General features: G+C 42.6%; 2 protein-coding genes across 3 annotated transcripts; both read left to right on the plus strand.

Annotated features, from left to right (window-relative positions):
* Nucleotides 1-273: 273 nt before the first annotated feature.
* LOC130136905 (bZIP transcription factor 12-like) lies at nt 274-823 on the plus strand. Its single transcript, XM_056307483.1, has 2 exons — nt 274-621; nt 731-823. Exons 1-2 carry the CDS (start codon nt 274-276, stop codon nt 821-823), a joined length of 441 nt encoding a protein of 146 aa, XP_056163458.1.
* Nucleotides 824-6,281: 5,458 nt separating this feature from the next.
* Nucleotides 6,282-12,721, plus strand: LOC115686384 (protein SUPPRESSOR OF FRI 4). 2 transcript variants are annotated; one of them, XM_056307492.1, is made up of 8 exons: nt 6,282-6,547; nt 7,813-7,913; nt 9,091-9,217; nt 9,637-9,860; nt 9,945-10,016; nt 11,277-11,431; nt 11,527-11,580; nt 12,236-12,721. In XM_056307492.1, the coding sequence occupies exons 1-8, from the start codon at nt 6,354-6,356 to the stop codon at nt 12,305-12,307; spliced, it is 999 nt and encodes a 332-aa protein (XP_056163467.1). In that variant the 5' UTR covers nt 6,282-6,353; the 3' UTR covers nt 12,308-12,721. The 2 variants fall into 2 exon arrangements, with proteins under 2 accessions (XP_056163467.1, XP_030467512.1); XM_030611652.2 differs by having other exon boundaries at nt 6,283-6,547; nt 9,637-10,016.
* The last annotated feature ends 1,463 nt before the right edge of the window (nt 12,722-14,184 follow it).

Genomic DNA, 14,184 nt, shown 5'->3' on the forward strand with positions numbered 1-14,184 from the left:
CTATATCATCCTCCCTCTCCGCTCCGATCTCCAATCTCCGGGACCACCACAACGCGCCACGCCGCCGCCGCCGCCGCCGCCGCCGATAGCTCCGGCTGTCACCATGGACTACCTCCTCAAGAACATCTACTCCGACGACGGTCCGCCACTTGCCGGCCCCTCGCTATTCAACCACGGCGGGGTGCCGCTGCCGAGGCGGGGCGGCGCGGAGTCGGGACGACGGTGGACGAGGTGTGGAAGGAGATCGTGGCGGGGAGCGACCGGGCAAGCGGCATGTTAGAGGAGGAGCTGACTCTAGAGGATTTCCTGATGAAGAACGGGGCTGTGAGGGAAGAGGACGTGAGGACTGGTGGTGGTGGTGGTGGTGGTGGGGGAGCAAGGGGTTACTGCGGGGACGCGGCGGGGGATTTGAACGGGCATTTGATTCAGGTGGGGGGGACGGTGGGCGTGGGCGTGGGCGACGGCGTTAGTAACAACAATGGCGGAATTGTGGGGAGATTGATGGTCGAGAGAGGGAAGAGGAGGGCCGTGGAGGAGCCGGTGAATAAGGCCACGCAGCAGAAGCAGAGGAGGATGATCAAGAACCAAGAATTGCCGACGAGGTCCCGAGAACGCAAGCAGGTAATTTCATTTGGTCTTCTCTGTGTGTCATGAGCTCTCTCTCTCTCCCCTACAACACCCAGATCTGCCCTTGCTCGACAAGCTTCCACACCTTTTGGTCATGGAGTAGGGAATCCAGACCCCCGGCATCGTCATCGTCGGCAACCGGTCTTCCGACAAGTCGAGTGTCCTCGAGTCCTTCGCTAGCATCAACCTGCCATGAGGCCTTGTACAGGGTGCGGACCACCATACGATTTGTGGACTCATGGTCCTCCGGATGCTGAAGAAGAAAATGAAAATTTTCTGCTAACCTTTGCTTTGGGTTCGATGGAGAGAGAGAGAAGATGGAGAGTTCCAACAGTCAATGATGTGGAACTTGGGCGAGGGTGGGGGGAGAGAAAATGAAAAGGAAAAAAACGAATAAGAAAGTTAGACAGGTACGTGGACTTTAACGTGTACATTGGACGGAAACCTAACGGTGGGGTAGGTTTGGGAACTCATTAGAAGTTTGTGGTTTTTTAAGGGACAAAAAAGAGTTTGGGGTAGATTTGGATCTAAACCTAAAGTTGGGGGTTTTTCAGGGAATTAGGCCTTTTAGATTTGCTTCTGCATGGTCCAATTTTGTTTAAATGGTGTTGCATTAGGTGGTTTATTAGCTGTCCTGACCATTAACAAGTACGTGCCCTTTGATCACCTTTGTGACCACTCGATGCCAAATCTATTTTTATTATCCTTACACACTAAAGTGGGCACAAAGCCTGCAATAAAAGAAGGGGCCGAGGCATCAAAGTCCATTGCATTATTGCCATTTGCCACGGCGCAATCTTTGCTTACACAACTTCACTTCGATTTGCTATTATGAAAAGGAAAATTATTGCCCTCACGTCAAAGTTGCCAATTGTTGAATATAAGTACAAGTAAGCCGCGTCGTAGAAAGGTACTGGTCCGTACGAGTATTCTGAATTATCACCATATACTAATAGTTAATGATAATCACCAATTCGATCTTAGTTCTATTGTGCGGATGCCCATTCAATCCTAAACTTTTCAATCTTGCCGATGTAGTCATGAACAATTGCGGCAAAATTTCAATGTAGTCTCTCCGGAAAATTGATGTCAAAAATCGCTGATGTGGCGTTTTGTCCACATCGGCGTGCCACTTAGGACGGCCGGCGATAATTGAACGCCATGTCAGTAATTTCCAACATCAATTGACCGGAAGGACTACATCAGAATTTCTCGTAAAAGTTTAAGATTACAATGGCAAAATTAAAAAGTTCAGGACTGAATTGATATTTGTATGGTAGGTTTATGATCAAATTGATAATTTTTTCGTACTAGTTAGTTTCTGATATAGGAACTTGCTAGTCACGTGAACGAGTTACTAACCACGAAACTATTCTTAACTTTTTATATAGGAAATTACAAACTAAGTGGAGAACACAAACGAATAACTCAACTGGTTAAGTTTGGAATAATCCTCAAATCTGATTAACTTGGTTGCTTCTTGTTAAAGAAGATGAGGCTATAAGCCCAGCAAGATAGTGGGCTGTGCCTAGTGTGGTCATGTGCTTCATGCCCAACAAGATATTGGGCTGTGGGGAAAATTACCAAACAAACTGGAGAAGAATACTAGAAGTGCTAAAACTTGTGTACGACGCTCACTTTAGTGCCAGAAGTTTTCGCTGGATTACTTAAGTTTCAAATCGGAGAAAAAACGATCACTTAAGTTCCAACTGCGAGAAATTCCGGTCAAATTAATACGTGGCTTTTATAATTAAAATTTTAATCTAAGTTACGTTTTTTTTATAAAAAAATCAGTCTATGTGACATTTTCATGTGTATATTTTGATTTTTTAAATAATTTTCTGATTTTTTTCTTTTTCTACCTTTGGCCGGTGACTGGACATTGGCCACCAGCCATGGCCGATCTTCTAGCCTCGCCCGGACGAGGCCACCATCGCCTACCACAGGCAACTGCCAGCCTCGCCCAGCCCAGATCTGGGCGAGGGCTCCCCTCGCCAGATCCGGCGAGGCCGACCCTCACCCAGGCCACTGCGGCCTCGCCGAGGGCCGTCCTCGCCGGATCTGGCGAGGGGAGCCCTCGCCGGGGCTCAACCACCCTCGCCCAGGTGAGGCTCCTAGGCGAGGGCGGGTGAGCCTCGGTGAGGCTGGCCATCGCCCAGGCGAGGGTTGGCCTCGCCTCACCTCGCCTAACCCAGATCTGGGCGAGGGTGGGCGAGCCCCAGCGAGGGCTCCCCTCGCCAGATCCGGCGAGGGCTGGCCTCACCGGGGCTCGCCCGCCCTCGGCCAGGTGAGGGTCGCCCGGGCCTTACCTATAGCAGGCGACGGTGGCCTCGTTCGAGCGAGGCCAGGCGGCTGGCCATGGCCGGTGTCCAGTCACCAGCCAAAGGTAGAAGAAGAAGAAAGACAAGAAAAAAAAACAAAAAATCAAAAAAAATATTTAAAAAATCGAAGTGTACATGTTAAACTACATTGTTTTAAAGTGTATATGCTGATTGTACATGCTGACTAAACTTCCGTCGAGCCACATCGGCTTCAGAAATTAATAAAAAAATGCCACGTTGGATTTCCGGCCAAATTAACCGGAGTTGACACTTAAGTGATCATTTTTCAAAAAGGTTTGCACTAAAGTGATTCGGCGGAAACTTTTGGCATTAAAGTGAGTGCCGTACACAAGTTTTGGCATTTCTAGTGTTCTTTCCTCCCAAACAAATCTTAAATTTATTGCATTTGTGCCAACTCAATTCTAAACTTTTGAATTGAGCCAATTGAATCTTAAACCTTTTCACTTTTTACCAATTGCCAATTGAGTCAATTTGGTTAATTTTGATCGAAAATCCGTGGCCATCCTACATGGGGCCCGTTTGGTTCGGCTTTTCAAATACTATTCGGGGGAATGCAAATACCTTTAGGTGAAAGTCACTTGGGAAAATGCAAGTGGTGTTTGGTAAAAAAAAATTTGTAAAGCTACTTTGGCCTAAATAGTGTTTGGTAAATTTTTTTTTGCAAAGGGCTTTGGCAACTTTTATTTTTAATATTCCGATTTGCCCCTATACTGTTCATCTTCTTCACCGGCGAGGGTGGCCGACGAGGGCGGATCTGGGCGGCGAAAGGCCGGCGAGGTCGCCCGACCCAGGCGACGGCCGCCTGGGTTGCGCGAACCCAGGCGGCCGTCGCCTGGGTCGGGCGACCTCGCCGGCCCTTCGCCGCCCAGATCCGCCCTGCTGGCCCCTCGTCGGCCCTTCGTTGCCTTCGCCGGCCCCTTGCTGGCCATTCGCCGGCCAGATCCGCCCTCGCCGGCCACCCTCGCGGTGAGGAAGATGAACAGTAACAGGGGCAAAATCGGAATTTTGAAATTTGAGTGAGGGCAATTTGGGAAGGGAAAAATAGGCTTCAGCATTTCCTAGCATTCCAAATGCTAGCTTTCAGCTTTTCGGATTCGAAAAGCTGAACCAAACGGTTCTGCATTTGGCCAAGGGGCTTTCGAGGCCGAAAGCCCCTTCCAAATGCTGAACCAAACGGGCCCATGGCATGACTGGGGCTAACATTGATATTTTTAAATAATTTTTTAATAATTTTTTTTTACTTTTTTTCATTATTATTTTACTTTTTTTCCCTGGACTTAGGGCTGGCAAGGGCCGCGACACTTTCGCCTGTGATTGGGGAGGATCGAGTGGCCTCGTCGGCCCTAACTCCAAGGAAAAAAAGAAAATGTAAAGAAAAGAAAATAAGAAAAAAATTATAAAAACATTCAGAACGTTATTTAATAATGTTCACATCAGCGCCGGCTGTGCCACCGAAGATGGCCAGTGTCTACGTTAGCAATTTCCAGCCAAAATTGGCTAGATGGATTCAATTGACAAAACATGAAAATGTTTAGGACTCAATTACTATAATTAAAAGGTTTATGATTGAATTTGCGTAAATGCAATATGTTGAGGACACTTTCGGTGATTCTCCCTTGAGTTGTGCCTAATGTGGTCATGTGAATCATTCTCTAGATTGGAAACTCCCTTGTCATGACATATTCCATAACTTTCACGTTTACTTGCAAGGACTCTTCTCACGACTTGTCTCGTGTGCTTGCATGTTTTTGACTTGAATTCCTCCAAGCTTTCACACCCGCCCTCATAAATTGAATTTCCCCTTTCATTTTGCCAAATTCATGCAAGATTCGGCCTAGCTTTAGTACCCTCACTTGACTTCGACCGTGATATTTAGAATACTTTGGTCGAGCTCCCCGATTAAGTTGGGTAACTTTCACCCTTCAAGCAATAAAAACTATACATGATCAAAGCACGTGTCGATTTTTCATTAAGCGCCTCTGAAAACGATTTGTTGTGGAAAATGGGTAATTACGATTGCCAAACATAAAGGTCACAACACAGTTATAGTAGGACAAAATAATAGGCTCTATTTGTGCACTCTTTTATTGGTACTCTAAGATGAGGTTTACATGTCATTCGAAATGGATTATTTTGGTAAATCACAAGGCTCGAGGTGGTCTACAAGGGGCGAAAAAGTGTTTCTTGGCTTTGAAAACATTGAAATTACCACTAATTGGTTTTTGGTTCTATTAATTAAGGCCGATTGCACCTTAGGATCCTCAATAATTTTTAGGGAACTAAGCTATCCATATGCACATTTGAAGGTGACTGGTCTATTGGGAGATTAGAGATTTATGGTCCGGGGGTTTGGTTAAGTGTGAAGAAGGGTTATCACCCTCGGAAGACTCTCTCGATGTCATATTCTTAATTAAGTCCTTGAAACTTCTTTATCATTTGATTTTCCATAATATGACTTGAATTTTCAGTTGTATGAAGGCCTAATCAGGCAAAAGATTCGCATCGGGTCACACCTTGGGAGTGACCTTCTTGCGCCTTGTGTACTTTGATTTCCCATAATACGAACTTGTTTTTCAATTGTATGAAGGCGGAATCAGGCAAACGATTCGCATCGGATCATACCATTGGGAATGACCTTTGTGTGCCTCGTGTACTTTGTGCATTTTGAAAAAAAATTGAACCATGTAGTATGAATGATGACGGCGTGGCATCAATGATACGTAATTTAAAATGGCATCTAGATGACGCATCGTACTTTGTGCATTTTGAAAAAAAATTTGAACGCATGTAGTATGAATGATAACGGCATGGCATCAGTGATACGTAATTTAAAATAACATTTAGATAACGACGCGTTATGCGACAATAGATCATGTGATGACGTGTCATATGAAGACCTACAGTGCGATGATGTGTCGTGCAGTGCGATGATGCGTCGTGCAATGGCATATCGAGTGATGATCAATTGTTGTAATAACTTGTGTCATTAATCAATTTTGGACAATTTGTTTAGCGGGCGAGAGGACGCGAGATAAGTTTTGACGCCGTCCGAGTCAGAGTCGGACTCCCCCCCCCGGTCGCCCGCCACGTCGTCGCAGTAGGGGGGGACCCCACCGCAGGCCACGCGGCGGCCTCCCATTGGCTCCCTGGAGCAACGCGGGGGGGCATCTGACGTCAACCTCAGAATCTATATGTCGTCTCGAGAGATCCAACGACGGCCAGACGGACAACTCCAATCTCATTCTCACCGAGAGCGCGCGAAAGAGGGGCGACGCATAAACCCTAGCTCCTCCTCCCTCCTTCCTCCGTCCGTCTCCGGCGAGCCTCGACGGAGATCGATCGAGAGAGGTCTGATATCGGAGGCCGCCGATTTGAGGGTTTGCCATGGGGAAGAAGAAGAAGAGAGCGGCCTCGAAGGTGTGGTGCTACTACTGCGACCGGGAGTTCGACGACGAGAAGATCCTGGTGCAGCACCAGAAGGCCAAGCACTTCAAGTGCCACGCCTGCCACAAGAAGCTCTCCACCGCCTCCGGCATGGCCATCCACGTCCTCCAGGTCCACAAGGAGGCCGTCACCAAGTAAATCTCTCCCCTTCCCCTTCCCCCGTTTGCTTTGATCGTCCGGTGCTTTTTGATTGGTGCCGTCGGTTCGGAATTCGTCTTCTCTTTTGTTGCCTGTCGTTCCCGTTTTTATCATGTTCTGTCGAAGAAATTTAGTGATCTTTTTGATCCGGTCCTATGTAGTTTGCCCAATTTTTTTGATCCTGGCGACAATTTTGGGATTGGGATGCTCTTTAGGTTTGGCTTGTTTTGGGTTGGTAGGGGTGGATGAGAATTCTATTTGCTGGGATGATCTTGAACTCACCGAATGGTGATTGTTTAAAGTTCACTTGTTTTTTTTTTTTTTTTAGGGATTTATGAGAAGTAGGCAGTTTTGTTTACGGTGATAATCCACCTAGTTTGAGCACGGAAAGTGAAACAGCGACCTTAATTAGATGGTTTTTCTCCCTTTTTTTTTTCTTTAGTATGGTTTCTGATTGGATGAAGTTTGCCTTTTCATTAAAGTTGTATATTCCATAGACTATGCATTAGATTTGGCCAGTGTCTCGGATTTTTTTTTCTTTTAATAGGTGAAAGAAAATATTACTAAGGGGAACCAAAGGGGGTGCAAACCCGTATCGAAAAAGAGCTCATTTACGGGACAAATCATCTACAATGTCGACTAAAGCATTTACATCCATACATAACTTTCCACTATACTCAAATGTAAGATTTTCAGCCAACTTTTTATTAGCTATGAAAACAGGTGTCTCCCTCTCTTATTCCACTCTTTCCGAATCAACCAAACGACAGCAAGAGGGATTGAAGAAATCTTCCTTTTCTTAGCATGAGGCAAAAGAAGACCTTGACATGCCCATAATTCTTGTTCAACAGATCCTCCTATAACCCAAGAAAGCCCAGTGCACGGATAAGTGGCCGCCCAGTTCAGCTTGTCCGTCGATAGTGAAGGAGGAGATGTCTCACCGTCTCTGCCTCTCCCTTTCAAAGAAAATCATCTATTGACCAGCCCAATCCCTCTTTTCTACAAATTGTCTAATGTGTAATGTGCTCCCAAGATGCTTCCCAAACTAAAATTGAAAGTCTAGTTGGTACTCTCACTCTCCAGATAGCTCTCCAAGGAAAAACCTTACCTACCACCGACAGATAAAAAAATCTGACAAAAGACTCGAGATAAAGTGGCCACACAAGCGGCCGGTGTCCTCATTTTCTTTTCCAACTTTAGTTTCCTTGCTCTAAAGCTTTCTATTTTTGACAGTTTATTCTGTGGTGCTTTTGTTATGCAGAGTTCCTAATGCTAAGCCTGGTAGAGAATCTACTGAAATCGAAATATACGGAATGCAAGGAATCCCACCTGATGTCTTGGCTGCTCATTATGGAGAGGAAGGTGAGGATCGTCATATGTGCATGTGGCTGCGCTATGTATTTATGTGGTGATAGAAAGTCTATTTGAACTAATTGGGCACTTGGAGTGCTTCTATCTAGGTGTTTTATTTTTTCCTTATTCATTTTTTTAAGCTAACTGAAGGTAAGACTTGGTTTGTAGTCATCATATGCCCGTGAATTTTTATCTTTTAGACTCTTTTGAAGATGCTCGATCTTCTGGGGTAATGATATCCTCGATAGAGCCATGAGGATTTTAGAGGTCTAGCTTTGGCGTAACAATTAGGGTAACCCCTTGTGAGTGGAAGGTCATGGGTTCGAGTCATGCAAATGACCTTTCTTGGCACTTGCATAGCTGGGAGTTTCGTACACTTGGGGATCATTATTAGAGCCATACAGTCGTGTTGCGCCTATTGATTGGCTAAGGATCCAGTTACACCTTTGAGCTGTTAAAGTATACAGTAGATCCATTTAAAATGGGTGGATCATTTTTTGTTTTTCATGCTGACCAGTGGACCCTGAATAATCTCTTATGATTTGTTATTTGTTCCACTTATGTCTGGACGCTTGCTTAACACTTCTCTAGAAATCTTTATACTCTTAAATTGTGGTAGAGCTATTGTTTTTTTTGGCAAGAGAGGTGTCGAATTATATGATGGAACTTTGCATTTTAAAAGCAAACGATACAATAAGTATGGATTGTGTGTCTACATTTCAGCAATTTGCTTGACTTTATGTGATGCCGGGTTATATAGGAGAAAAAGAAGAGGTATGAGATTTTACTTATGGAGTACTGAAGGGCTTTGATTAGGGGTGATATAGTTGGATTCCCTAATGCATTTTTTTGTTGGCCTCCTAATAACGTGTATATTTAAGAGTTACATTTGTGAATTTAAGTCGAGTTTTGCTTAAAGGAAAACAAAGTCTGCATACATAAGTATCTGACGTTTTTAACAGGTCAATTGGGTCTTCGTTTTGACTTAAAAACCGATTCAATCATTGGGGTAAAATATTTGGACCTGGTTGGGTACTTTCTATGATTAGATTATGTCAGTTTTGATGGTTTCTTTGAGAAGTTGAACTAACTTTGCTATGTCTAGTATGCATGGGAAATTTTCATTAAAAGAAATGGATGGCAAATGATGAATGTTCGCTGCCTTAATATTTAGAACTTTTTGCAGATGAGGAAGCTCCTCCTAAAGTTGCCAAAGTCGAGCCTCGATCTGCCCAGCTTGCTGCTAACATTGTTCCTGGAGCATTGGGGGTCAGATATCCTCCTCAGCCGACCTTAGGCACAGTGCCGCCGGTGTAAAGTTTTATCTGATTATTTTTATCCCTTTTTGAGCTGCATAATTTCTCCTCATGTTGTAATTTATTGTCAGTAGTTTTTAGCTGTAAAAATTAGGAATCTCTGTTTTTCTTAATTTTGATGCCCTGTGGTAATGCAGTCTGTCCTTTGGCTTTGCTGGTGCAGTATGGGTATCAGGCCATCACATGATAGAAATTATGTTCTTATACAATTTAATTTGGTCACAATAAAAGGTGGAATCATGAACTGATAATGAATGAGGTGTATGCTGGTGAATGTAATATCTTGCTGGATGAGCATTTTTAGCCCTCTGTAGATTGTTGTAGTGCATCAGATCTTTTAAAAGTTTTCCATTATATATTGTGTTTTCAAGTCAGGCGGAGCTGACTTTATGCTCATTGATTTATTCTTTTTGCAGTTATAATCCTGCATTATCAGTGCCTCCTGGTGGTTGGGCAATGCCCCCACGTGCACAACCTTGGTTTCCTCCATATCCAGCAGTTTCAGTTACTCCTCCTATGCCTGCCCCTTTGCCTCCAATGCAGCAACCGTTGTTTCCCGTGCAAGCTGCAGTTCCACCCACATCATCTGCTACATTTCCATCTTCGTTGCAGATAACTCCCCCTGGACTGCCTTCCTCCAGTACTTCTCTTCCTGTATCTCAGCCCTTGTTTCCAGTTGGTAATAGCAGTATGACAATGCAAAGTACACCATATGTCCCACCAGGCATCGCTCAAAATTCCCCAGCAGATCTCAAGAGCTTGGTTGCCCATGCTAGTGTCGGTCCAACAATAGCAGGTAGTATTCTGCTTCACTACTCAAAAGGTTTGAATTGTCTTTGGAACTCTTCGATCCCAACGATCACTATTAGTTTGCTGTTGTTGAAACTTGGAAGTCTCCTTTATTTTGGTCTTGCATCATGATCGTCATCTGACATAGTGTCAGAAAATTTGATGCTGGTATGCCAACTTTAGATAATCCCGGTTTTTGTCAAGTGTATATTCAAAATAAAATAGGCAAAATGTTGATTATTAGGCCACAATTATGTGAAATGTCAGTTGAATTGAATTAAATTGTAAGATTCTTGAAAGTAGTCGAAATAAATTAGAAAAGATGGAGATTCGTGTAAAAGCATTATTCAAAACTGAGGTGAAGCACTTAAACGAGAAAATAAATGCGGACATATATTTTTGAATGAGTGATTTATTGGTGTCCAATTATTGAAATACGAGAAACATTGTGTCTGACTATAAGTCTGAGAAACCATCTTGTCTATCTGATTCTGATTCAATGATGTTTTGCATTGTTGGGTAAACAGTGTCTCATAGAAAGATCAAATCTCCATACCTGAGTCTCGCAATCAGTAGCAATGTTTTTTATAGTAATTATTTTGCAAGCATTTTTATTGGTTTGACATTAACATATTTGTTTAAAGTGTGGCTTCTCTGGAATTGGAAAGATTTAAAGATAAAAAAGTGAGTCAATTTGGTTGAGTGAAAAATATGGTGATCATCAAGAGAACCATATATTCTGTTGCTTTTTTATGTGGTCTTGCTCTATTGGCAATGTGGTTTGGCCTTCAACAATTTTCACTATCTGGAGATCTTTCAAATATAGTTACCCTACTGTGAATGATATTGGTGTCTCCTGACCTCTGTAAGTTGCTGTAGATGTTAGCTTCCTGTTACTTCATGCTTAATTAATGTACATAAACTTACATACGAGGCCACTGAGCAACTACTTGAACTGAGCTAAGCTGGCTCTTAGAGATGCATCAACCCTTAAGTGACAGCTCCGCGTCTTTCAGTATAAACCTCTGAGCGAAACAATGTCCTGTGCCTTTTTGTTTTTTTTTCTTTTGCTCGACAACTGCTATACATGAAATGATTTATTCTAAGAGGGTTTTCATCTATAAGATGTGTATTATGTCCATGACTGTATATCATTGGATTGTTCTCTGAATGTGAGTTATGATTTCTGTCATTTTCACTTAATTCTGATCCTTTATGTATTACGGGATTTTTATTTGATTTTTTTATGGCATTTTTTCTATAATAGATGGGTCCGTGGTGAATTCACATTCGTATGCCTCTGGTCCAAACACTGGTGGTCCTTCAATCGGACCTCCTCCAGTAATTACGAATAAAGCTCCAGCAACCCAGCCTGCCACTAATGAAGTCTATCTAGTTTGGGATGATGAGGCGATGTCCATGGTAACTTCTTCCTATTATGTCTGATTGCTTGTTTTACCTTCTTCTATCCTTCCTTTGGCGATGGTTCTTATGGTTGTTACTGAAAACACTTACAGGAGGAAAGAAGAATGTCCCTACCAAAGTATCAGGTGCATGATGAAACTAGCCAGGTAAGTCTTCACTACCTTTTCAACATTCGACGTTGCTATGCACCTCTAACCAAGTAAGTAGGCTAAATGCTTCCTGATTTCGGATATGATTGTACATGAGGTATATATAGAAGGCACTGCCTTAGAAAGTTTCCTATATTTCTTATTTAGAGTTGACGTACCTGAGAAAAAAAATCTAGAATCAAATAATTTACTGCATGAATCGCATTGTCGATGTCGAGCAATATTTTTCTTTAATGGCCATCTTCCAGTCTGCAAGCAATTCACCAACTTGTGGGCATCAAAATCAAGTAGGTATTCATTTTTCCTTGTATCAATCCCAAGCTTGTTGCCATAGGAACAATGATACACAAGTCTAGCATCAACTCTCTTGAGGAGGGTTATTTACAATAACGCATTTCTGATTGTGCTCATTTGTCTTATTCCCGATTCCTAAATGTGGGTTTTGGCTGGGCTGAGGATGTACCAACAGATATTATTTATTGTTAGCATCATTACAATTTACTTTATTGATCGATCAGTCCATTCAGGCTTGGCTCAGGTCAGATTCTTCTGCAATATTTGGTATCTTCGAGGATGAAAAGCTTGATGTATGAGTTGTCCATGAATGGTGATGACTGCTGTCTTCTGATATTTATGTTGCTTTATTTTGCAGATGAATTCAATTGATGCTGCTATAGACAGACGGATATCCGAAAGTAGGCTTGCTGGTCGTATGGCATTTTAGTTCATCCTGGCATTCTGTGACAAATTCTCGGAGGAACCCGAGGTGCTTTGCATGTTACAGTAAGTTCATTCATTTACAGCAGGCAGTGTCGCCAGTTTCGGTCGGGGTTCAACATTTTCTAACTGCTGGGCAATACAGTCAGAATTGTATCATTTGCAACCTGGTTGGAAGGATAGTTCTTCCTTAGTTGAGTTTTCCCTTGACTGAGTTAGGAAATTTCCTCTTCCATTTCTTCATTCTTGAGGGATGTAAGAGTGCAAGTTAACCCATTTGTTTTCGATTATTTTAGGCGACAGTGTTTCTGCATAACTATTTGGTGTTGTAGGCTGGGATACACGTATCATTCCTTTTTGTCTATTCTTCCCTGTGATATGAAATTTATACAGTATGAAAGCTACTTTGATTTCTTGGATATGAATTCATATTGACGGTGCTTTTGCCATAAATGTAAGCTTGTGGAAACATGCTATATGCCAGTTAACTTGGCTTGTGTGAGATGATTGAATCAGGGTGGTTGCAATTGTGTTGTCGATCCTCTAACAGGCTTGCTGATCAGAATTCCCACCTGCGTCGCCAGTTTAGCGTTGTCTCTTTAGTTTGCAGAGAGATTTCTTGCACGCGGCAGCCGAAAACATTTCATAGTGTAAGCATGATTCGTTCCTACTCATTTTACGTTTTTACCTGAAAGTTAAGCAAGCAGGCGGGGTTAAATTAGTGAGCCACTTTCTTGATTTGTACTTTGTCTAGAGTTAATATTATGTTTTTTTTCCATGCATCGCTCTTGACTTTTATCCCCAATGTGATGCCTTATCCTATGATTTACATACTGTCACAAAGGCTGTTTTGAGAAAACATCGTTAATCTAAGCTTACCTGGTAAAGCAAAAAATTCAGTACCCTGGCTCGCCCATCAACCCTGGAAGATAGGGAAATCAGTTCCCGCCTTTCCGTACCTTAGAGGCACGATGTAATTGACCTTGATAGTCTTGAATGTTCATTCCATCTACTGTAAACGAATTCCTCGAGAGAAAAGAGAGAAAAGATTACCGATTGAGTCAATAAGAAGCTCTTTTTTATATGATTAAGACAAGATATTGAATCGGATCTGTGTTCTCAAGGAAAATCCAAGTGCTGTCAACCAGCTTACTTAAGGGTTCAGATTGAGCTAGTTAGGGAAATTAAGTGGACTATGGAGAGTTCTATGTTGCGTTTGGAAAGGAGGAATCTCTCTCGAAAATGAATCTATTGATTTTCTCCCGATTGGTCGACTTAAATGATTCGGTTAACAGCGTTATGGAAACTCCTATCGTGCACGATCAGTGTCCTGTTGCTTTATACCATATACTTGTATGACTCGATTTGTAGAGAAGACTTTCATGACTTAAAAAGGACAAAGCGTATGATCCAGACACATGCGAAGAGATGCGCCTTGTTGCCGAATCCAACCTGAAAATTTTCATTCCATCAAATATGTAGGATGAAGGGCGCCTAGCAGTTTTTGTCCAGCGCAAAGGACAGCCGTCAACATAAGAAAAACGATTGTTTTTTTAATTTTTAATGACTGAAATAATTTAAACGACTTTAAAATTGTTTTTTTTAAATGCTTGAGGTACTCATTGTGAAAAGAAAAGGGGGATATTACCCAAAAAAATCCAAACTATAGGCTTAATCCCAATTCTGCTATGAACATTATTTTTTATCTAAAAGAAGAGCTCCCAACTTTCACTCTAGTCTCAAATCTTTTCATGTGTCCAAATCGTCACTGGATTCTTGAAGATTATGGGGAGAAGAATAGTAAAAGTGTCAAAAGTTATGTACGGTGCTCACTTTGGTGCCAAAAGCTTCTTTTGAATCATTTCAGTACCAAATTTTTTGAAA

Source organism: Syzygium oleosum, unplaced genomic scaffold, assembly GCF_021117445.2.
Source record: "Syzygium oleosum isolate NSW1041296 unplaced genomic scaffold, Sole_v2.1 Sole_v2.54, whole genome shotgun sequence".
Lineage (NCBI taxonomy): Eukaryota > Viridiplantae > Streptophyta > Magnoliopsida > Myrtales > Myrtaceae > Syzygium > Syzygium oleosum.

What these genes read in the sequence shown, in the direction of transcription:
- LOC130136905 (XM_056307483.1), top strand. Translation starts at nt 274, where the DNA reads ATGTTAGAGGAGGAGCTGACTCTAGAGGATTTCCTGATGAAGAACGGG. An exon ending in GGTCCCGAGAACGCAAGCAG is followed by an intron (nt 622 to 730) that starts GTAATTTCATTT and finishes GTCATGGAGTAG; the next exon opens with GGAATCCAGACCCCCGGCAT.
- LOC115686384 (XM_030611652.2), top strand. Translation starts at nt 6,354, where the DNA reads ATGGGGAAGAAGAAGAAGAGAGCGGCCTCGAAGGTGTGGTGCTACTAC. An exon ending in CACAAGGAGGCCGTCACCAA is followed by an intron (nt 6,548 to 7,812) that starts GTAAATCTCTCC and finishes TTTGTTATGCAG; the next exon opens with AGTTCCTAATGCTAAGCCTG. An exon ending in TGCATGATGAAACTAGCCAG is followed by an intron (nt 11,581 to 12,235) that starts GTAAGTCTTCAC and finishes TTTATTTTGCAG; the next exon opens with ATGAATTCAATTGATGCTGC.